Here is a 25,336-nt window from a genome sequence, read left to right as displayed (position 1 = left end):
GCAAGCATACATGCGAGGCTAGGGAGCATACATGCCTACATGCCGCATCGCCCGGTCAGCTTCTGTTCCCGTCATCCATAGCTGCTCCGTTAGAACTTCAAGTGCATCATTTAGATGCCATTTCCCGAGACCAGGAATCAGTACACACGCGGGATCCATAGATGACTTCAAGTGCACCATTTAGATGCCGTTCCCCGAGATTGAGAATCAGCGCGCACGCGGGATCCAGAGATGACGATCCCCTCGCCAGCTTAAACGTTAACGGCAACCTCTCTGCGAGCTTTTTGGCGCAGTTCTTCATGAAAGTGGCGCAATCCCTTCTGAACCCTAGGATAGCCGAATCTGAAAGTTTTGGGACCTTTCGGAGTGCATTCTTTGAAGCAAACCCTAGGTCAACCTTGGGCGTCTCAACTACGTTTGCAGTAAGGTCCATGTCCACCTTGATCAACTTCAACGGACTGTCCACCGCCATTATTACTGCTTTCTTTACTATTCTCATTAGTGATCGTAGAAGGTTCTCCAATGCTGCGCCAAGAAATGGAAGCATAGGCGAACTGGTCTGGAAGTGACCCAGGAATGGCTGTAGTTCCTCCACGATGCCAAGCATAAAGGTTAGCTTCGCAGACAGAAGAGGATCGCGAATGGCTGTTTCGACCACGCAGTAACTGGAGCTGGTCGGTCGGTTGTTCTCGTTTCGACACGACCCGACATACACTTTTAGGTATGGCAGAATCCAATAGCTCTTAAACTTACACAAACATTTTCAAGCCTCTGCACAGCCCAAAACTTCAGAGGGTAAATGCTGCTCCCGGTTATACGTGCATATTCAGCGCGTCGGGCTGGTACACATTTGAATAAGTTGTACAAAGCACGGAGAAATTCCATGAGTTGCCAACCTGTTGCCACGTGTCCGGTTTTGAGAGCACCATTCACAACATGAAGGCCACAGCTACAAACTTCGAGAATATGACAGCCATCGCTAGATTCACAAAGTTCTTGCTTGATATCACGGAGAAATTTTACATTTACATTTCGCCCATCCATTGAGATCTGAAGAATTTTTGATCGGGAGAGTCCATCTGTGGAAGTTTTAAAAGCGGACACCAATTCTTCCACCCACGTGCGCCCCAGAAAGCATGACATCAAGTAGCGCGTTTTCACGCTCTGCTGTGCATCCGACCAAAAGCGAACCAACAGGTCCATTGCTTTTTTTGTGAAACACTGTTTAACGATTCGTCAAATGCCACAACGAGGTGGGAGGCTTGGCTTACTTCTGACATGAGGTTCTCCTTGAAGAAAGGTGCAAGGGCATAGACAATAGTATATCCTACCTTGTCTTTGCCAAGCTGCATTTTCTCGGCTGTAGCCCATGATGGGAACATCAAAAGGAACAGAGAAGCCGATGCCGCTGCAGCACGGAGTGATGTGTGCATCATAACAGCGTTGAGGCACCACATCACTTCAGCATTTATGACCTCAAAGTCACGCTCTAAGTTTGCTGTACGATCGGGTTGGACGTCCGTCACAGTAGTTGAAGCACTTGAAGGATGCGCAGAAACTGATGGCACTGGCCCGGCATTGGTCACAACGGTGCTCGAAGGAGTCAAAAATGAGGCTACAGAGGGTGTCCTAGCATTGGTCAGAACAGTGGCCGGCAGTATCAAAAATGAGGCTACAGAGGGTGTCCCAGCTCCGATAATGGCCAGTCGGTGCTTGTTACTTTCAGCGTGACTTGTCACCGCTCTTCTTCCCATGCTGCTGAGCGAAAACTGCTTTCTGCACAGCACACAGTACGCTGCGTTCGGGTTACTTTCGACGGGCCTAATTCAGGCTGCAAACTCGCAATGTTTCGCATTCGTCCAGTCCTGGACGAAAGTGCACTTGAAGGCGTCATGCTTGACACGTCGCACACAGCTTGCCTGCAGCATCACAGCAGCCAATAAAACTAAGTCAGTTCAAAATGGTGCATCTAAGTATGGACATAATTCGTTGCTTTGCTAGCGTCAGCACATCGCGAAAAGGCGCGAAACTATTTCCCTTTCTCCCAAAGCTGCGCCGCCTGAATCGCGTGAGTGCACCCCGTGCGGCAGAAATGGACACTTCCATCAAGGAGATGTACAGAGAGGAAGAGTTCATTTGGAACCATTGCAAGTTCTCACGTTTTCAGCTGCCTTGTTGGAGCTGTTCGCTTGGAAACACAGGAAAACAAGGGGAGGCCGCTCGCCGTCGAACAGCGCACGTGCGAACCGTAGAAAGAGCGCCCTCTGCTGTGTGTAATTTGCATGTACTCCAGCAGCAGAGTGCAAATACGTGTACACAGTACTCTGTTAGCAGCAGTCACTTAACACGTTCACTGCGTCGTGGCCCACCGGTGGATCACGCAACCCAGCCCAGCCGTGGTGGCGCAAACAACGAGGCGTTTCTTGCAGTGCGGCGACGATATGCTTCCACAAATGCATGAAAATGCGTTTCCACTATCATATCACAGATGGCGGTAGAGGTATAAAGCGCGCCTGTATTTATTGACATTGGCGCTTGCAATGCGTCTGATGATAAAGCTGACGGCTATCAGGAAACAGCGCAGAAAATGTTCCAGCTACCCGCTCGAGCCTTTTGTTCGGGCGCTTTGCACATGCGCAACGTACTTTTTAAAAGCGCTCACAACGTGTGCAAGAGCTCAACTGAAGAATTAGTCTGTCCTATTTGCAATAACTTGGCTCACTCTCAGTGCCAAGCCTCGTGGTCCTCATCCTTGTTCTTTCCATTTTTTTACGAGCATTCAAAAATCGTGATGGACTGTAAAAAATTCGACGGAAGTACAGAAAACCAGAAGAAAAGACCCTGCGGTGGAAGCGGATCTGCCGGGACACACGGCAGCCCAAATACGTTGCCATCCACTTCGTGCGGCACAACTTCTGCTCTAGCGAACGTTAAGTGATCAAGCAGCGGCGATGACAGCCTCGAAGAGTTATTGGAAAGTTCTTCTGAACTGTGGGATGGTGAGTCAAGCATTTGCGGTGAAGCGGTATTTGAGGATTCGGAAAAGGGTCATGGTCAGGCTGCAATACCTGCCTTAAGCTGGAATGCGAAAACGACTAGAGTTAGAGCGATGTCGTATTCGAGCCCTCCTGTGCTAATCAGCCTCCCGACTAGCAACGATGCTCTCAGCTTGTTGTCTCTTTTTTTTGACTGATGACATTTGGGACATGATGGTTCATGAGACAAACAGGTATGGGAAGCAGTACATAGACTCGAACGTCCTACAAGAGAAATCGCGCGGGAAGAAATGGACTGAGACAAACGCGCAAGAAATGAAAGTTCGTTGGTGTACTGATCTGCATGGGTCTAGTAAGGCTTCCTAATCTGCAGCACTACTGGGCAAGAAGCGATCTGTACGGCGTAAACTGCATTTGCCAGGAAATGGCCCGCGACCGGTTTCTGCTGCTACTAAGGTTCTGGCATTTCGCAGGTAATGAGGAACCGAGCGCACAGCATGATCGTCTCTATCGTATTCGAACCTAGATGGAAAAAATGAATCTCAAGTTCTGCTCAGTGTTGGATCCAGGCAAAGAGATTGTCATTGACGAAACGATGATTCTGTGGCGTGGGCGCCTCGCCTTTAGGCAATACATCCCTGGTAAACCCCACAAGTATGGAGTCTTGCTATACAAGGCCTGCACGAAGGAGGGCTATACATTGAAAGTGCAAATATATCTGGCGCCGTAGCGGGCATGGGGCATGCCGAAGAAGTAGTAGTAAATTTGATGGCTGGCTTCACCGGCTGTGGTCGCACACTTTTCGTCGACAACTTCTACGCGAGCATGCCGCTTGCGTCACGCCTGTTGAAAGATGATACATTTTTTATGTGGCACTCTCCGATCGAACCGAAAGGGATTTCCGAAAGAAGTTAAACAAGCTACAGTAAAAAAGGGGAAGTCATTGGTCTTGAATCCCACAACGGCGTAAAGGTGCTGAAGTGGTTGGATAAACGGCCCGTTCTCATGATGACAACGGTTGCTGAGCATGACGCCAGCCTTGTTGATACCGGAAAAAAAACGAGAAAGGGTGAGCCGATCATGAAACCGCGCACAGTCCTCGACTACAACGTGACGAAAAAGGGCGTAGACTACAGTGACCAAATGGCGTCCTATTACTGCCTACGGAAAGGGCTCAAGTGGTATTGGAAAGCTGCGGTGGAGCTCATAGTTGGAACTGCAGTTGTGAACGCATGGGTTGTCCGTTCAATGGTGGACGGTAAAACGTGGCCAATCATCGAATTCCGCGAAGAGTTGGCACGTGCACTCTTTGCCACAGCTCAGATTGGGACCGAAAGGACACGCGGAACAAAGCGCGCCCATGCGCTGGAAAAGGCCGATGGACCTGCAATGTCTGTCCGAAGAAGATGTACTGGATGCTACGCATTGCTGAGAGCTCGCAGAAGTTCAGAGCAGGCAAGGGTAATGGCGAAGAAAGTTGTTACATTTGGCGCAAATTGCGCGGGAAGGCCATATATGTGTTTGCCATGTTTCAATCTTCTGCACCAGTAGAACTCCTCAACATGGACTACGTTTTAGACATCGTGAGCTGGTGGCACGTAAGACGTTCAGTTGCAAATGCTGTGATTTGAACTGTTTTTTTTCTTCCAAAATTTATTCAGAAAGTACTTCAATAAAATGTCGAGTTTGAGGTCTTGTTCTCGAGTCTTGGTGCTTAGTGAATGCTGAAACGCAGGGTCACGTGGCGTTGCCCCGCAAAGGGGAGCTGGACGGTGGGTAGTAAACGTAGCAGGCAACGGCTTCAAAACGCAAACTCTTTATTGTGGAAACTTGTGCATGCCCAGGAAAAGAAAGAAGAATCGAGGGTGCGAGAGCAACAAGCGCCTCTGGCCCTTGCTCAGACCATAACGACCGAAACTCTTGGCCGCGCTCTAGTTACATAAAGCTGAAATTTTGTACACAGAAAGGGCGCCATTTTTCAAGGACATCCTTGAGAACGCGCTTCAGTCGCGTTCACTGGGGATGAAGCGAGCAGAGTCGCGGTAATAAATGAGTCGATAAATTCTCCTGGTGCCGTATGCTACAAGGATCCATTATTCATTTTATTTTTATGATCTATTTGGTCCTTTACGTCCTGACGTAGCCGTGCCGTTCAAACGTCCGTGGGAAGCGACCTGACTATTGGCTCATTGGCGACCGGACCTCACTATTGGATGCACATTGCAGTCCATATTGAACCACAGCGCCCAAAGAATGGCGAAGGCTATCGTCAACGCGGGTATCTGCTGCTTTTCATTTGTGATTGGTCGACTGCTGCTTTCGTCTGATGATTCCGTCAGGCTTGCGTCACGCGAAATGGTGCGGAAAATGGACAATGGATTGTTATCAAATGCGGCCCCAGGGGAAGCAATTTCCTGGAAATGCACGGGCCAAGTGAACCACGTGATGATTTTCGGCGCTAGCATACCTAATTGAAGTAGCCCGCGCAAGCTGCGACCGAAAATGCCAGTAAAGCCATCTTTCAGCAGGCGGAAAAAACAGCCTCAGAAGTGTGCCCCACCGGTGTGTCACGCCGCACCCGCGGAAAGCATCGAGTGACCCACCGGTGGGCCACGACGCACAGAGATGAAGACTATGGTAAGGGGCTACGCAGTGAACGTGTTAATATTCCTTGATTAATGTAACCCCGTGTTTGATTTGCCTGAGTGTGTTTTCCTGAAAATAGATTTGCTTTTGTTGTTACCTGAATTTGTGCCTCTGTCTTTCACAACGCTGAGCATAAAACAGCTAACACTGGTTGTCAAACTCCACCCCCTTCTGCCTTGGCTCGGGAAGGTGCCTCGCATTTCTACGAAGTCGTGACACTCACTGACATGTCCTGGTCATGCACTTTATGGCTTGTTTGTGAATACCCTACATAGTTCGTCTGTATTTCAGACATTTTTTTTTTTTTTACAGCAAACCTTAAAACAGTAGAATTTTGATGATACAAATTTCACGGGGTCGCAAAAAAGTTCATATCATCCAAAAAGGACAAAATCCGTATGTAGAAGCATGAAAAATTCATTCACGCAGATGTGTTTACGGCTGATAGGATTTACTCACGGTCTCGCGGCCATAGCTAGCAGTGTGTACCATGCGACTGGCGATTGCGACGTCGGTGATGTGCAGGCTGTGAAGCGCTGCTTGCTGCTTGCGATGTGTGCCGCACGACTAGCAATCATGGTGTCGGCGATGTACGGGCAGTGCTTGAGGGTGCAGTCATGGGTCACATGTTCGTATCATCCGTAGTGGCGCAGGAGAGTATTCAGAACATCCAAAATTCCACTCACTGTACATAATGCATTCTGGCCGGGCAATTTTATGAAATTGTATCAACCGTGTTCCTTTTATCAAGATTCCACTGTTCACTACAGCCTCACAAGGGAAGTGACTCGTGCGTTAGATGCCATGTAGTGCTAATCACAGAGAAGTATGTATATTACAACAAACTGAGAAAATATTCTCTGCTGTATCTATTCATAATCTGCTGATCCACCAACTATTGGGCACATCTAGTTGTCTCTAAAAACCAGACAGACAAGGAAATGCCTGAGCTATGCTTCATACAATTGTAATGAGCAGTTGCCACTGTTGCACCAGCAGCTGTGCTCACCTCAAAGCATTCTGATGCCTGGAGTAGCCAGTCCTGGGTAGCAAAGTACACAGACTCTGATACTGAGTAGCCACATGCAATGGTAGAGGTGAAGGCGCCTGGAAAAATAACCACAAATTGCCCTTTCTCCTGGACCAAACGACTTAGAGGGCAGCCATGTTCTACAAGCTGAGGCGGGGGTACCTGCAAAAAAAAAAAAAAAAAAAGGAGAGGGAGACATGCATTGCACTGGTAGAACACTGTCTAGTAAAATCAGTTGCAAAAAGAAAGCAATGGGATGAAGAATGCATCACATTGCAACAATACTACTACCTTTTGCAGCGTGATCTGTCCAGCAAACAATGCAAAAAAGTGAGCGGACCAAAAATACTGACAGCCAAAACCACATGTGCCAGATTTAAAATGCACAAGCATTCTATCGGGCTCATGCACTTTTGCTCCCTCCTACACCATGGAGCATATGATGACAAGCAAAGTTGCACACAGGTTACACATTTATAGTTTTAACTTACAAAACCTTGAAACTAATTTACAGTATGTTTGGCTTTGCGGTTGCATAACTCACAGAACCAGTGTTTAGGTAAGAGCACAAACTATTGCTTCAGCTTTACAAATGAAGTATAGCACAAAAATTGAACACAAAAGTTGACAAATTTCTCATTTATATTGTGTTCGTTACATTTTGACTACACCATGACCACAACTTATAGCGACATGATGAAAGAAGCAACATAACTTGATATGACATAATTGAAAACATCGGATTAAAATAAGAACAACTGACAAGGCTCTACACGAAAGAGAACATTCTGCGACAAGGCTCGAAGATATTAAAAATTCAACTGCAAAGCACATCATTTGAGAATGCTGCAAACAAGACTAGACAAAGATGATTATTTCGAATTTATGAACGTTGATTTTTTTTCTAACACAAAACCACAAGCCAAGATTGTGTACAATTCTGAAAAAATTGTAGAAGTGATATGAGGAGTCCTGGGAGGGCTTGCTCACTTTCATTTATAAACTCATGTAAAGGACAGGCCTCACAATCTTACCACTAGTTACAGCACTTACTGACACAGCTATGCAGTTAAAGTAGGAACAGGATCATGAACATATACGAGGGGCAATTTCTCGGTGGCTACAGCAAAGTTCTTCCGATTTTACCATACCGATATTACCACATTTAGTATGTAATATGTAATGGTACTACCACAGCTAAAGAGCCATACTATCAATTTATAGTTAATCTAAATAATTCAATATTAATTTGAAATCCTGGTTAATAGTAGATTGTCTGCAGTCGAAAAGGCCATAATGTAAAGTATAGTTGATAATTCAAGTACCCAGAGTGCCTGTGCCCGAATAGCTCGTTGACATTGGTTGCAACCTCCAATACTCCCAAAGCAAGTGTATGCTGCTGTCAGTCTTGGAATAATGTTGATTTTTCGGACTAAAAAAAATGCCAGCAATACCGTGGAGATCGTTTTTCGACCGAAAGTTAACTTTTTTGGCTTAATATACATGCAAGCGGGCATTGTTGTCACAGCCGACCAGTTCTCCGCTGCCAACTTGAATGTAATGCAAGGAATTGGACCCAGGGGAATTGAGCCCAGGTCACAAAACCGCGTTTCTTACTGGCAAACAAATGTGAAACCTAGTATATGCAGTGCCTTGCGATTGTTTAAATGGAGTAAGTCAGACAGACTGGCTTGGATAGGGTTGGCTATTTGCCTTTTATTGTTGTCACTCAAGATAATGAAATGCTCTTGTAGGCTGCCATCGAGGCAGCCTACAAAGAGTGCGCGATAGTGTTGAAAACGAGCCAGCTAGAGTATGGCCCCTGGCTGCAGCATCTGCTGTGGCTTTGAAGCCACGTGCTGTAAGAGGCAGATTAAAGGAAGGGGTGGTCTACATTCGGAAGCATTTATTTCTGTTTGCTTCTTCATGAGGGTTAATTACCTCTTTTGGTATTAGTGAGCCTGTGCATTCATTCGTAGCACGACCTGCAGCATCGTCGCCTTTTCTGGTATTACAGTAATCCCCTGTTATAATGAAGTCAGCTAGATGGCGAAAAACTTCAAATTATAAGTGGTAATTCAATATAAGTGACCACCTGAGAAAAGCTAAAGCAGTCGAGCTTTAATTGCGCCACAACTGTGAGGAAGTCAAAATACAAAGTATTGAGTGAAGCAAAACTTTATTCAGGTACAAAAAAAGGCAATGAGCTTTGGCTGTTTCAAGTTCTTACCGGATGCGTGCAACGCCTCCTCTAATCTGACCAAGCATTGCAAGAGGCCGTGGTTGCCGCCCATGCATTCAACCTTCGGGGTATGTCGAATCGCGAAGGCAGTGGCTGCTTTTATGGGGGGGGAGGTCACAGAAGACTACAAGAGTACTGCGCTGGAAAGTGCCGCAAATGCCGTGGCTCGAGACTGAGGTTGTATTTGTTGTGCTAAAAAAACGATTAGCCGCTCATCGTGGGTACACAGCGCGATCGTGAAAAACGAACGGTTTTGCAGTAAGGGCTTTGAATGATTACTGGGCAGTTTTTTCCCGAGGTGTGCAGCTGTTATGTTTGCAAAACGAGGGTTTTTCGGTGCACAGTTGTCGACGACATATGTGCTAATTCTACGGTTCGAGTGTCAGTGTTCGTGCAGCGTCGCATTCGCGCCGTTGACAAATGTCTAGCTAGGAACGAAATTCATTGACCCTACCATGCATTTAGACCGTTTGTCTAGTCGGAAGGCGCGAATCGAGCATGATCGGCTCGAGAAAATTTCCGGGGAAACACCATGGTTGCGTTCACCCGGCATGTTGACAGCCTGACTCGCTGCTGGCGACGGTCGGATTTTTCATGTTTTCGGCAAGTTATCGGTCGATTTGCACTGTCAAAAGTTCAACGAAGCTAGGGGGGGGGGGGGGGGGGGGTTTACTGCAATGCAGGCCGATTATGGCGAGTGGCGAGCGAATTTCTAGACCGCCTTCCCCAAAGTCGTCTTCCCGATTCGTTAACGTAGCTCCTCGCGTCGAACATGGCAAAGGCAGCAGCTCGACAACACCGTTGTTCACACTTGCAAGCATGACCTGCGGGTTGCCTTCTCATTTGAAGCAAAAACTCTCAGGAATGACGTTGTTTGTGCACTTTCAAGAGTTTGTGAAACAATTAGGCTTAGCGCCGACTACGGCAGCCAGGGAGGAGCTGAGTTCGTTACCAGGTGCGTCCGCGGTCAGCGTCGTTGCCAAAAGCTCGGCTCGCTCGCGACTTGCAAGTGTGAATGGGCTCATAATCTGCGGGACACTTCTTTTGCGCTTTTTGGCACGTTTCAGCACCAGAAGTGCTCTTCAGAGCGGTAAAATTTTGCTCATCAAGCACACCCCACAGAATGCTACGGCGCAAGTCTGCCCGTGGTTCTTTCGACCACTTTTCGGCATCCAAGAGACCACGGCTCTCTAGCATCGCAAAGCGTCAGGAAAACTCTATTTTCGTGTGGATTCTATCACGGGGGACACCAGCAATGCGACTGTGACCAATTCGGGCGCGCTGCACCACGGAATTTGACAGCTTCCATTCACTCTGCTGTAAACAGCTGGGGACACTTGGCACTCGCTTGGTACTCGTTACTAGGCAGGTCATCGGTCGTAGGTTTGGTACTTTTGTGGCCTGTTATGTGCCTGCATGAGAATAATTTGTCGGCGGTATTAATTTGACACTGCACGCGTAAAGGGTCGTCCGCTTGGCGGCGGCGATGCCTCCACTTGCCACTTCGCTCTAAGCGTGTCAAGCCCTTCATGCGCTTCGAGCAATGCGGCTTATAATGCATATGTTTGGGTCAGGATCGGAAGAAATTTTGAATAAAGTGATATTTCGAGTAAAGCGATTTCGTTATAACAAGGGATTACTGTATTTTTATGGTAACTGCCTACTGATGGTGCAATGGTGTTCCTCGAGATTGCGCGTAAGTACGCCACCAGTCTCAGTGGTACGAATCCATGCATGGCAATGCCACATGCACTTCACTTTTCCATAGTTTTCTAGCTTATGAAAGCTTTGTTCCGGTAAAAATGACATACTTGTTATCACGTGACGGTAACCAATCAGTCTAGCCTGACTTAGCACTTCCCTTTAGTCTCTTTAATACCCAGTTAAGAATGCACAAAAATGCCATATGAGCTTGACAGGCAACAGAATAAGAGCATCCACTTATACAGCAAACAGAGTAACAAAAAATAGCCATAATACAAGCGTTGACTGTCAGATATGTAATCTTACCATGGCACAATCTGAAGGCAGCCAGATCGCACTGTCCTTGCACACTTGTGGCATAATCTCTTTCATTGCAGAACGGAATCGATCAGAGCTGTGAGCGGGAACACTGTACCTGCAAGGCAAAGATGTATCCTAAATAAAGGCAGAATGTGACTGAGATAACCATTACAAATGTGACAGAGCTAAAGGACAATAGATACTAAAGAATTTTGGACCTAATTTTCAAATAAATTTACTTTCTGAAAACGTATATAGATAACCCTTTTGCAATTGAACCACCTGTAAATCTAGTTTAAAATATCTTGAGTTTTAGTGTCTTTGAGAGAGGAACTAATTTTTAAACACTTTAAATTGCAATTACATGCTACTATTCCTAGTTACGATTTCCTGGTTACTTTGGTCTGTTGCACAATGTGTTCACCATGGTTGCACAGTATAACAGGCTATAGCTGTGTACAGGTGCCCACAAAACTTTTTAGAACACAAAAATTACAATAAAGATTAATAGCTGGGCAGTCGAAGCATGCAGCCATAAACTGGAGGGGATGCTTTGCACTTCTGTGCGCATCCTACACAATGTACCCTCAATGCCTGGCTGTGCATCTAGGTAGACAGCAAGAAAATTCAGATTTTTCATAATTTCGGTACTCCCAAAATGTTCACAGGAATTTTTGTAGGCAATGAACAATTACCAGCAGGACCAATGTATCTCATCTCTTGGTTACAATTTCATATACAATGTAGCTCAGCTACTAATGTAATATTGTAAAGGCTCTACAGCCTTTATCATAACACTTCACTGCATCCTCAGTTTTGGGCATGTGATGAAATGCAGCCATAATTTAATGAAGCAAAAGAAAGAAAAGTGTGCTAAACATGCTAAGCACTGCTTCAAAATATGAAAACGTTCAAAGGTCAACTGCTCACACATCTGCTCAACTACAGTGCCTTGCACTTTTAAAAAAGAGCTGTTATTAAAGATGACTGTAATTTGAACACAGCTGTAGTCTTTAAAAAAAAAAAAAACCTGGACACACCACATAGCCACCCCCGACAGGCTCATTGGTTTTGATGCATCCACCATTCATGATATGGCAAATGAAACTAAAAAGGAAAAGAACACAGCAGCAGGGGTGGGAAAAGTGAACAGTGTTTTCGAGGAGGCTTTGCATCAGGAAGAACATCCATTTGTAGCACATGCCAAAACCTGAGAAATTAAATAAAAACATTAACTTATACTCTTGAGTGCAAAGACACTTACTGACAAAAAGCACAGATCAGATACTCGAGCAGTCCGCTACTGCTGTGATGGCACAGTGGCAAAGCTATTTTGCTGCTGAGCACAAAGGCCTGGGTCTAATCCTAGTAATGGCAAACCCCATTTCACTAGATATGACATGCAAAAACACTCGTGTGCTGTGTAATGTCAGTGCTGATTAAAGAATGCAACAAAGGTTGTACGGGGGCAAGATGATGTAACATTTTACTGCATCAACTTAGACCTTCATATACCTTCCTTTTCCAGTTGAAATGAACATTTCAGTCAGAAAGAATTTTGTGCACTACTTAGACAGTCAGATTTACAAAACAACACAAAGGGAAGGACAAGGATAGCGTATGCTGACATTGCACAGCACATGGGCTTTTTGCATTTCACCTTCAAATGTGGTCACGGCAGCCAGGATTCAATAGCGTGACCATGGGCTTAGAGGCCGAACACCACAGCCTGTAAGCCAACCCGCGCGTCAATGAAAACATGGAGGTTAGCACAGTTGCAGTACTAAGAACTGTTTTAGCACAGCAAAATCCACTACCGTAATTTACTTCGAAGGGGCACCAAGTGCTCATTCACTGTCTTATCAAAGAAAGGCGGTGGATGTGCAGATGGCACTGTGAAAGCTGCACACGCACAATTTCCACTGTGCAGGTGCACTTGGCTTTTTTGCAAAAGCATACCAAGCTACAATAAAATTCTTTTATTACAGCATGCATTGATAACTGCGCTTGTGGCACCTTTCGCAAAAAGGCAGTGCATGTGCAGGTGGCTCTCTGTGTAGGCAGACTGCAGTAATGCATCACGCTGTGCTAAAAGCAGATCACGGCAACACATCACGCGATTAAAAAATTCTCCCGAAGATGGCAGAACGCAGTAGCAGCCTGTACGGAGGTCGAATGATGGAAGCATGAAGTCCGTGGAACAAGCATAGTGTATGAAACGAGAATACCAGACAAAGCACCAATGATGGGAGGAGGGCGCTGAAATCCAGAACGCTTAAAAAAAAAAAAGGCTCAGTGGGAGTTGCACGTGCGTCATTGATGGCATCGCTACAAATACGACACCCATCACATGATGACCCTTTGGGATGAAAACTGAAAATGAAAATTAGTTTTGTAAAAAGGAAAGATGCAGTAACTGCCTCAATGAATACTTCAACTGCACCTTGAGAAAAGGGAGGAAGGAGGGAGTGAAGGACGGAAGATGGAAAGAGGAACTGTACTGGAGGGCCCCAGATGAATTTCACATGGACTGACATCGCACAGTACACAGGCACCTTTCACATTGCATAGCTGTTATCGTATAGTGGTTAGCACCTTTGGGATGAACTCAAGTGAGTTCCTACAGCATTTCATTTTTTGCGTGAGCGTATGTTGTCTTAATTTTGAATACAGTAACAACTCGTTAGTTAAAGCGTCAAGGGACTGAAAAAAATGTTCGAATTATCCGAAAGTTTGAATTACCAAGTGACCCCAAAAAAACTGTCAAGAATTACTTGCATCACGATAAATTTATCTGTTGAAAGACTGGGCAATGGATGCCTGGTTTCGAGATAAAAATGGTGCGGAAGTGACAATTTTTCATGTTTCCATCAATGCTTTATTGCGTGCATACCGTTTGAAAAATCGTAAGGGCCTCCCTGCTATTCTTCACGGTGCGACGCAGAGAATCAACGTGGTGCAGAAGAAAACACTAGCAATGCGCCATTTAGCGCCCAAAACATAAGTTGGCCTCCTGATGCTGGCTGGTTGAGCCGCCCTGGCAGCAGACTGGCACGAAGCTCGGAAAAGTGAAATTGAAACTAAGCGGTTGGACCGTTCTCGGACACTAGGCCATGTGTTCGTCGAGTAAGTCTTCCAAGAACGGTCCGGCCGTCTGTTTCCTGCAGTCTGTTCGTCGAGCCCTATGGTTCGTCGTCACATTTGCTGTTGCATGCCTTTGTCAGGGTATGTGGGGCAGCGAGCGACTCTGTGGCATGGAATTCAGGTTTTCAGTATAGCTATTTCGACGATCTCTTGCCATAGGGCCCTATGTCTGGATGCAGCCTCCATTTGGGAGTCTGTTCAAATTAGTCGATGCAAGACCCATAGCGCCAGCAAGCATCTCACGCCATAGATTTACATGGGTGTAGGTCAGGACCAAGCCAGCAGTTCGAATAATCTGGATTTCTGAATTAAAGAGGTTCGAATTAAAGAGCTTTTACTGTAATGTTGGGAGTGGAGCTGTGGCAAACAAGTACTAATAGCATGTGGAAAAGTTCAAGCATGCGAAGTGAGGTTGGATTCCGTCTGTACCCATTTTCATCACTCATAGACTGACTAAACTAACGAGTCACGCAAGAGCATAAGGCTGTAACCCCCCCCTCCCCCTACCATGGTCGGTGGTTGAAATCTCATTTTGGCATAATGTTGGCGCAGTTTGATGGAAAAACACCCATTTGTAGCACTAAGTAGAAAGTTTAATGCAACAGCGCAGTTTGGTGCTGTTTGGCACGATTGGCGCAGCATTCCCACCACAGCGGAAGCATGACAAAAGCCACGACACCTATCTCTGCATGCACAAAAAATGTTGCGTGCTTTACAGTCTTCCTCAAAATTGTCGCATTAAAAAGCTGCGCTCAACTTTTTCAAGATACAATGAAAGCAGCCTTATCATTATTGAAACTGTAAATCCTCACACATCTAATAGCTGTCACATACAGCCCCTCAATGCATGTGTACACTTGTGATCGCCTTAAATCAAGCAGTAAGGAATGCAAGTACACCTACCAGATCTTGTTGGCACCAGTGTGAAGGTATTCAACCCAGGGTAAGCAGTGAGGGTCCCTGTACCAGCAGCCAGTTGTGTAGAGCATACTCAGGTGTAGAGTAGGAATGGTCACTCCTGCAATACGTATCTTATAGATATTCTTCCAGTAATTTTGTCCATGTCAGGACTCACCTGAGACAGGTCCCATGCAGCGCAGGACAGTCCCTGGATTGTTAGTGAGCACCTTCAGATTCCATGGATGTCTTGGGGGAAAGAAAACAAAACAAGAAATTATCAATTGCACAATATTTTTGCATTGCGTCTTTTACCTAAATACCCTTGACACCAACATTCTTGCTCTTTAGAATAAGCAGTGACAAGGCAAAAAAGTCGAGGCTTTCTATGGGGCCTAAGCTTCTGCTTCTTTTAAAGCAAAAATACTAGGGTCTTCGTACCTTTAAGGCGCCAAAACCACACACACAAGAGAAGAGAACGGAGAAAAGAGAACGGAGGCACTCTGTCCCGTTCTCTTCTCGAGTGTGTGTGTGTGTGTGTGTGTGTGTGGGGGGGGGGGGGGGGGGGGGGGGGCGCCTTAACAGTACAATGATCAATTACCAACTAGCCCAACAAGAAGTTCTCTTAAACTAGGGTCTTCCTTCCCAAACAATCCAATTAACTATGGCCACCTCCAAATATATATATGGCTGGTCAATCTTGCAAGACCCACGCTGCTTCTAAAGTGATGATGATGATTTCATTTTCATAATGCAAGGGCAGTTTGGAGGAAGAGCACCATGGCCAGTGTGTTCTGGTCTGCACAAGGTAGGGTCAAAGATATTTCTTCCCTAAGTGGCTAAGCCCCGCAACCAGTTTTGACAAGAACGAGGACATATATTTCTTCTTTTAGGCAGAAGGGAAGGAAATAAATGAGGCATTTAAGCTGTTCATACCTAGCGCAACAAATTTAAACAATACCAGACTTCAAACACATTACAATCATTCTAACACAATGTAGTGTTTTTGCAACAGTGACTAGTTTCCTAGCTTCAAATGAAAGGCGTTTCTTGTTTGATGGAGTCACAAAAGGTAGATTTTAATATGAATAACAGACAAGAGACTAGAAGTCATGCCCTTGTCACAAGGAACACTTCAAAGACTTTTCCAGCAAAGACATTTCATTTCGCCAAACAAGCAAAACATGAAAGGAATTGTGATGGAGCTACGCAGTGTTTCTCCACAGTATAAATTTTCTAGCTTTCAGCACCACTGACTATGTTGAATGTTGGAAGCAAAGAGAGAGAGAGAGAGAGAGAGAGAGAGACGAACGGAAAGGCAGGGAGGTCAACTAGGCAGCGCCTGGTATGCTACCCTACACGTGGGGAGGGGAACTGAGGGGGAGATAGAAAGGGGAGAGAGCAAAGGGAGATGATCACTTTTCCACATGTCCGTTGGCCATTACTTGCAGGGTACACAGGGCACACACTGATAGTTCACAACCTTGCACTCAGTCCTGAGTACTTTGAGAACTTGAAAAGTGCCTTCAAAGCTGTCCTCTGATTGGAAGCAAAAAATTTCACAATAGAAGCAGGGTGCTTTATTCATCTGTCAAGGCTAGACACCGTACAAATGCGTGCAAGCGCCGCACTTTTTTTTTTCCAGATTTGAGGGCCAATTTTCGGGGTGCGACCTATACACGCGACGTGGGAAAAAATTTTCTTTAAGTAAAAAAAACACCAATGAGGGAATGAGTGGCATTTATTCTATGTTCAGTCGTCACTCGCGGAGTCTTCCGACTCCGAGCTGGTGCTGCCCGCCGGTGCATGTTCACCCCTCAAGAAGTCGCGCAGCACGTCCGTTGTCAACACATAGTCGTTGTTCCGCATTTGATCACACAGCAGAGCAGCTTTTCTTCCAGTTCAAGGAACTTGCACGACTGGCCTCAGAAAGCGCGCTTTTTGCAGCTGGTGTTCCTCAATGCATCCTTTTGGCTGCACCATTGTCTGACGAACTTCTCGGCCATGTCGAATTTCCTGCCTGCCGCACGCTTGCCGTGTTTAAATGCAAACTCCCTGCCGTGTAGCTATTAAGGTGCTTGCCCATCGTGCTAAGATTGCAACGTTCTGCAGCAGCACACGAAAGCTACAACTACAGTGTACTAACATGTTACCACAGCTCCCGTGCCTTTGACAGCCACTGAAAGCTGGAGCTGGTGATACTGATGCTGATATGAATAGCAGGAGCTCACAGCGGAGGAAAATGTTGACGATGATGATGATGATGACCTGTGGCCTCGGGTGCCATCAGTAGGCGGCACCTGGAAGCTCCTGTGCGCGTGCATGGCCGCTGTGATAAGGTTATTCACACCTAGGTCGTGGAATGTTTGGGTGCAGCCCTTACACAGATTTTTTTTAAAAATATTTCCTTGGGGAAAACAGAGTGCGGCCTTTACACGCTTGTATATGGTATTTACTTTCTCTTCCATACTGCACACGACTGCTGCCCATGATTCATCAGGCACCGGTTTTATCTGTTGTCCTGAATACCATGGGTACTAATCACTGCTGCTGCTACATCATTAAAGGTGCACTAAACAGGAATCTGAACTCGTCTTCTTAACGCGGGAACTCGATCTACATGTTACGGGCATTCTTAGAAACTTCAAAAAGTTATTGTCCTCTGCGGCCGATTGCCCTAATTAAATCGGATTAAGCGTCCCGGCTCCCACCCTTTTTTTGAACTCTACACGGTACGTAGGAGGAGTCAACCAATGCGTCAGCCAGTCCTGTGGCGGCTTGCCGCTCTGCCATCGGCGGAGTGATACATACATCAGAGTCCACGAGCATTTTTATTTCCGTGGGCCTAATTTGCGACTGTATTGTCTGACTGAAACTGTGTGTTCACAGAAACCTAAAAAACAAAATAAAGCGAAAACGAAGCCGCCACTGGACTGGCTGAAAGGTACTCCACGCGTTGGTTGACTACACCTACCTACCGCGTTGAGTTAAAAAAAAAAAAAAAAGGTGGGAGCTGGGACGTTTAATCCAATTTAATTAGGGCAATCGGCTGCACAGGACAATATTTCGAAGTTTCTAAGAATGCCCGGAACGTGTAGACACAGTTCCCGCGGTAAAAAGAAGAGTTCAGATTCCTCTTTAGTGCACCTTTAAAGATATAGGATCTGACTGAAAAACAATTGTGAGCCTAAGAAGTAACACTAACATTTTTATTATTTTTTTTTTTCATATATTTATGGAACATTAATAAACATTAAAGGATGCCCTGATTTTCTCCCGCTTTTAGTTTTCTTCCCTGGATAGCAATATGAGTGGAACTTGTTGAAGGCTGTTCCTCTGTGCTTGATTGGTCTTAGATGGCTGCCTTCATCTCCAAGGTCTTATCAAGAAATGGCAGAGCCTTTACACTGTGTAGCTGCACACTGTGTGCCCTGAACAAGTGGGCAAGATTCTCAAAGGCCTTTGAGGTGCCGTGTAACAAGGGCACAAGACATACTACTGTCTTCGGAAGTGTAAGAGCTCAGGCTAGTAAGACAGAAGGGTCAGTGAGAAAGAATACTACTGCAATACACTAAAATGCTTACTTGGTGATCTGTACAGCACTTCACTGCAAAAGTCATGCCATGAGAGATACCCTCTGCTCATGAGCAGAACATATTAAAACTCAAAAAGCTTGTACTTGATTTCGATACGATTTCGATCTTACACACAGATATTTACATGCACGAAATGCACAAACAATTTTGAGTTTGTGCAGACATACAGTTAACCAATGGGCTGCAGTTTTTCTGCTGATAAAAAAGTGATCAATTTTTAGATGCATCCTTATTTTTAATATCGAGATAGCTGTCCTGTCTTGAAGCATGTCTACTCTGCTAGCCAACTCGCACGTCAAGCTACATAAGGACGACTGCACTTTTGAAGTGGATGCAAATTTTATGCTAGTTTTTGATAAACACTTGAACATGGTACCCTGCAAGTTTATGGACTACAGAAACTATGACAGCACTGAATCTCCTTGCAGCCTGAGTATGCAGCTTGGTAGTGAGAAGTGTTTTCATTGAACATGCAAAAATTACCTAAGCTCTTCGCTCTTGAATTATACATAGTGCACTTAGGTAGTGGGATAATTAAGTTCCTTCATGGTTTCTGTTGCCTGTAACACTTTCGTTAGAGATAAAGTGTTAGTATCTACATCAATTTCCCTCAAAATTCTGATGGCAATGACTGCAAGACATGAAATTTGCACTGGGCACAGTCCAGCCACTTCACCCACTCAAAATAACACGGAAACTATGACGACACCTCAATAAATATACATGCGTCTCTGCCCCATACTCTTTCTCAAAATTATGAAGACAGGAAGGTGGCCACATCAAAGTGGATGCTGGAGCACATATACAAAATTATTTCTGCACATTAGTCGAATTTCGAAAAATGGACTAGTTCAGAAGGATTACAATGTTTAACAGAAACATGCCCTCTGGAGTTTATAAAATAGGATTAATGCATTTTTAGTACATTATTCACATGTTAATGACATTGTAGGGCCCTTCGGTTTCGAGTTTTAATGCGAGAGCATTACTTAGATCATTGTGCAAAAACTCCGCCTTCATCAGAAACCCATGGCCAAAACGCGGCACGCAAATCATCGCCCCTCCTGGAACAATAGGCCCCCTGTCCCAGTCCCCACCACCACGTACTTCAAAGCATGACTGAGGTGTCCACTGACTCAGGGAGCCAGTTATGCACCTTTCCTTTCCTCAAAATCAACGGAGTCTAAATCTTAACCTAGTTTTGAGAAAAGGAAAGGTGCCTATCTGCCTCTAGGTGGATGCCACCGCCTATTCACAGCATGATAGAGGTGTCCACTGACCCAGCGAGCCAGTTACACTTGGAATTCAGGGAGTAAAAATCGGGCAATATTTTATGAGCTGAAATTTGGGTAGATATCCGGTTGTTCAGCAAAAGGCTCCATAATTCTAATTTTGCCAGGTCACATTTTGCAGCAGAAGACAATTTGCTTTAAGCACTCGTTTTCGTGCGGGACATAAAATTCTCTTTTTTTTTTGCAGAATGTTTTATCAATAATATCGAAATAGCAGGTTGTATTGCAAACAATCTGTAAAATGGGATATTTTTTATATTTTAACTAAATGTTTTGTTGTGACTGATAAATTAACTTTTAGACTGCTAAAGATACATGAAAAGACTCAGTTGGAAAACTTCAGGGTGTCAAGACAATGGCAAATAGTTCAGTCTGCAATAGGGTAGCCTTATTCTGAATAATTATTTTCCCATATTTTTAAAATGGAACTCTAGCGATGCTTCAGACTGCAACCATTTGGGAATACTGATGACCACTAGGGCTGTGCCGATAAAGCAGCAGCAGTTAAGGCATATAGGGCGCATCACAGATGGTCATGAAATTCTTCTCCATTGGCATAAAATTTCAAAAGAGAACTAATTAGCAGGGCTCATGCTTTCATTTTTTCCCTTTGCGTAGTTCATGTACACTAGTAGTGTGGCAGCAAGGCTATGTGCAGAAAACAAAACAAAAAAATGAATAAAATTAGTAGCAGTCCTACCTGCTCATGGTAGTGTATTTCCTTTTCCTGTTCAAATTATAAAGCAGAAGTGTGCATGTTGCAGAGGCAAGCAGAGTCAGCATGATCATAAAAGTTAATTAAAGGCACTAGGAATGTGCTAAACAGAACATAAAACAGATTTTTCTTTTAGAACCATCTAGTTTAAAGCAGCATGCATTTCAGACACAAAACCATAGCTGCACTAGTGGAATTTCATTCATTGCTCAAAATGATACACTGCAGGTTATATTCTGCTTAGGGCAAAAATGTATTTGACAATGTACTGTAAAAAGCAGATTTTGAGAAGTCCTACCAATTCAGTTTTCTCCTCTACAGGTTTGTCATTATCTGCCAGGAATATGCAAGATTTTGATGACGCATTTGCAGGAATTATAATAATGCTGGGTTTTAGCTTAGCAGATGTGCTGTCCAGCATGACAAATGTGAGGTTAGCTTTGCACAGGAGTGCAATTTAAGCAGTGCCTAGAAACATCAGTAGATTACTTGTTCTTACGGACAATTCTTTCGACCCCGAGAGCAATGTCAACTTTTCCTTGTTACAGAACTAGTGGGTCACTGTTGTCAATCACAGCATTTCTACCTAAAGAAACATCAGCTGCAATTAAATCTTCCCAGCAGGCATTTCCAGACAACTTTACATGATACCACTGCAAGGAAAGCATGTCTATAGAGTGAGGGTCTCAAAACAATAACTTTCATGCCTAGTGCCTTTGTGCTATGTAGGCAAAATGGCCGGCAATGGAATTGGTATGCAGCAATGGCGTAGAGGTAGAGCGTCCGCCTCACGTGCAAGAAGATCGGGGTTCGAATCCCGGTGACGTGTAATTCTCCACCGGGTTTGAAGAAAAAAAAAAAAAAAAAAACCTCCGCGTGTCAATGGAATTGCATAACCAGGCCTGGGGTGCGGCCTGATCTCGGTGACCAGAACTGACAATGCACTCCCTCACCAGAACAGGATTTGGCCACCCTGGTGTAGTACTTGGCCACAACCTTCTATGAACAAACCAACTAACCCTCGGCCCTCAGTCCCCAGCGGCTGCGGAGCAACTGACCAAGACGGCAGTAAGACCTGTGACGCAGCGGAGGGTGCTAAGAATCTCTGGCTCCGGACAGGCCGCAATTGGAATCTCAACCTGGCAACGTTTAATGCTAGAACCTTATCTAATGAGGCTACCCTAGCAGTGCTGTTCAAGGAACTAGCCGGCATTAAATGGGCTGTCATAGGGCTTAGTGAAGTTAGGACAGGTGAGAGAGACGCATGCAGTACTAAAGGACGGGTACATACTGTGCTATCACGGATTAGCAGATAGACGAGAACTAGGTGTGGGATTCCTCATTAATCAGGACATAGCTGGCAATGTAGAGGAGTTCTACAGTATTAACAAGAGGGTGGCAGCCATTGTAATTAGGCTCAATAGGAGGTACAAGCTGAAGGTGGTGCAGGCCTACGCGCCTACATCCAGCCATGATGAGCGGACTATGACAAGCTTCTATGAAGATGTGGAATCGGCGAAGGACAAGGTTAATTGGAGAGACATGGGCGAGGCCTTTGCCCTGCAGTGGGTGTAGTCAGGCTGATGATGATGATAATGATGAAACTGGTTTACTCATTCATTCATTTGTTTATTGATACTGTCAGCCTTCCTCAGGGTATCACAGGAGTGGAAAATCTAATAAATACACATTCAAAGCAAGGTACATTTCACAACTACGACATCGACACAAGAGACATAAAGGAAAAATGATACAGTAGATAAGAAAATGCATGTGCTGAGGCAGAACTATTATATTGGTGTATTACGGTCCAGGCATGATTTCAGGCTTTCTAGAAAGGCATCGAGGGAATTAATATTTACAATAGAATTCAGGCAGCATGTTCCATTCTTTAACATGAGGAAAAAAACTGTACTTAAAACAATTATTACAAGAATGCGGCACAGAATGTACATGCTATGGCGATGTCTTGATGTCTCATTAGGGTGTATTGCAAAATAAGGTGATGTGTTGATATTAAAGTGGCCATGAATTAAGAGGTAAAGAAACTTCAGCCTATCTACCTTTGTGCAATATTCTAGACTTTTAAGTTTTGCTAATTTGCATAATTTGGTCGGTGAATCAGTTCGGTGATATTTATTGAAGATGAAACGGGAAGCGAGTTTCTGAACTTTTTCCATTTTTATTTTGTTAGACGCAGTGTACGGATCCCAACAAATTTTGCCATATTCGATTACAAACTTTATGAGGGTGTTATAAGTGAGTGTTTTTACATAGGGAGTTGCATTACGGATTTTGCGTCTTAGTGCCCAAATTGTTTTGTGTGCCTTGGAGCATACATTATTTAAGTGTGTATTCCAGCATAGGTCAGACGTGAAGGTTAAGCGAGACACTCATGCTGTTGTACTCTATTAATTGGTTTACCTGCAATGGACTAAGGGTATACCATTATATTTTTCTTTCTAGTAACAGACATAATTATGGATTTGTCAGAGTTAAGCAGCATTTGCCACTTAGCGCACAAATTTTCTATTGCATGCAGATTAGCGTTCAGTTCTTCTTGATCAGTTGGGGTCTTAATTGTTTTGTATACCACGCAATCACCAGTGAACAGTGTGATTGGAACTGTGATAGATTTTGGGAGATCATTTATGAAAACCAGGAATAAAAGGAGGCCCAAGGCCCTGTGGAACACCTGAAACCACCGGGGAAGAAGACGATTGATAACCGAGGTATAAAATCTGTTCACGAGAGGAGAGGTAGGAAGAAAACCAGTTTGTTATTTTGGAGTTCCTGAATATAGCATTAATCTTTAGCAGTTACTTTGTATGGGATATCCTATCGAATGCTTTTGAAAAGTCCAAGGATAATATGTCAGTTTGACCACAGCAGTTCATTCCTTCGGAAAGATCGTGAACGGTTTCTATGAGCTGGGTAATTGTAGAAAGGCCTTTTTGGAACCCACGTTGAGAAGGATGAAGTATGTTATTATTTTCAAGATATGCCATAAGGTGTATAAATACAATATGTTCAAGCAACTTAGAACATGCACAAAGGAGAGAAATTGGTCGGAAATTATTGACGACTGATGTAGAACCACTCTTATGGATCGGCATAACTTTGGCATATTTCCAAGCGGACGGGAAAGAGCCTGTGGTAATAGATATTTGAAAATTTTTTGCGATGTATTTGGCAACCCACTCTGCATATCTGAACAGGAATTAGTTGGGGATTCCATCAGGGCCTGGGCTTTTCTTTACAGATAATTGAAGCAGCAAGTTAAGCACTCCTTGCTCTGTGATTTCTAAGTCTTGAACTGCAAGTAAGTCATAAAAAGGACTGTTACCTAAGCCTGAACCCAATTAGAACCCTAATTCAGACATGTCCCAACCTTCCCTAGATCAACACAAAAAGCACTGCTTTGCAACATGAAATTTTGTACATTTGTAGATTCAAGACAGTGGCATGCATTCAGGGGACTGGATGTTAACCCTTCATAGAGCAAACCTGACTAGTATAATCAGATTGCTTTTTTGTTATGTACATGCTGCCAACCTTGGCCCGCCTGCATTTGCTGTAATTCATGCATGCAGGGTATTAATAGGCTTTTAAAATAGTAATACATGTCCATCTTGTCTCCTGATGAGAAATTTAAAATAATTTATATGTTTAGAAAATATCCTAATTTCCAGGTGCTAAAAGGTTCACAAGTTTTGTTGTACTTTTTAGGACGACTGTAGCAGCTGTGGCCGCTGAAGAAACTCTAGATGACTAAGCATAGAATCACTGCTGATGAAATGCAAACATATGCTGCTGCTGACACATTACATCAGGTTGAGAGCAGCAATAATTTGAAATGTCCATTCAAATAACTTTTGCACAGCCATGTTTCTCTTCCTGCTCGACCCCAAGTGCACACTAGTCTTCCTAAATACACTGTGAAAACAATACGCATGCTAGGACACAGTTCTAGCATGCAGCTGTGTTCTTACACTTTTTGAACAAAATGAAAAAATGTTAGTCATGCAAAAAGTAGGAGGCACTGTAAACATATTGAACTGCAAGGTTACTTTAACTCTTCTAAAAAAAAAAAATCGCCACATTATCACCTCCACGTTATAGTAGAATCTTGGTGATACGAATCTCACAGGGTCGCGAAAAAATTCGTTTGGTTTGGTTTATGGGGGTTTAACATCCCGAAGTGACTCAGGCTATGAGGGACGCCGTAGTGAAGGGCTCCGGAAATTTTGACCACCTGGGCTTCTTTAACGTGCACTGATATTGCACAGCACATGGGCCTCTAGAATTTCGCCTTCATCAAAATTCGACTGCCGCGGCCGGAATCGAACCTGCATCTTTCGGGCCAGCAGCCGAGCGCCATAACCACTCAGCCACCGCAGCGACGCGCAAAAATTCGTATCATATAAAATTTTATATCATCCAAACAAACAAAATTAATATGCAGAAGCATGGAAAATGCATGCAAGCAGATCTGTTTACGACTGACAGGATTTATTCACGGCCATGCGACCACGCTACTCGCGGTGCGTACCGCACGATTAGCGATTGCGCTTTCGGCGGTGTGAAGGGCGTGCAGCACCGCTCACAGCTTGCAGTGCGTACAGCACGATTAGCGATCGCGCTTTCGGCGGTGTGAGGGCTGCGCAGCGCCACTCACTGCTCACAGTGCGTACCGCAAGATTAGCGATCGCGCTTTCGGCGGTGTGAGGGCCGCGCAGCGCCGCTCACTGCTCGCAGTGCGTGTCGCGCAATT

General features: G+C 44.7%; 1 protein-coding gene across 5 annotated transcripts in view; it reads right to left on the bottom strand.

Moving 5' to 3' along the window:
* Jarid2 (Jumonji, AT rich interactive domain 2) overlaps positions 1-25,336 on the bottom strand; it is a 98,173-nt gene that overhangs the window by 14,634 nt on the left and 58,203 nt on the right. For 3 of the 5 annotated variants that reach the window (XR_013310977.1, XM_077647786.1, XM_077647787.1), the window contains 4 exons: positions 15,138-15,208; positions 14,966-15,080; positions 10,925-11,033; positions 6,652-6,834 (listed from right to left, as the gene is read on the bottom strand). Coding sequence is in view for 4 of the 5 variants with exons in the window: in XM_077647786.1 (XP_077503912.1) it covers positions 6,652-6,834; positions 10,925-11,033; positions 14,966-15,080; positions 15,138-15,208 (478 nt within the window). In the remaining variant the exon portion in view is untranslated. Of the gene's footprint in view, positions 1-6,651; positions 6,835-8,836; positions 10,327-10,924; positions 11,034-14,965; positions 15,081-15,137; positions 15,209-18,186; positions 20,575-25,336 lie in introns of those variants that run through there. The other 2 variants (XM_077647788.1, XM_077647789.1) reach the window with 2 other exon arrangements.

The sequence above is a fragment of the Amblyomma americanum genome, chromosome 1, assembly GCF_052857255.1.
Source record: "Amblyomma americanum isolate KBUSLIRL-KWMA chromosome 1, ASM5285725v1, whole genome shotgun sequence".
Classification (NCBI taxonomy): Eukaryota; Metazoa; Arthropoda; class Arachnida; order Ixodida; family Ixodidae; genus Amblyomma; species Amblyomma americanum.
This window is presented reverse-complemented; position numbering and strand designations above follow the sequence as displayed.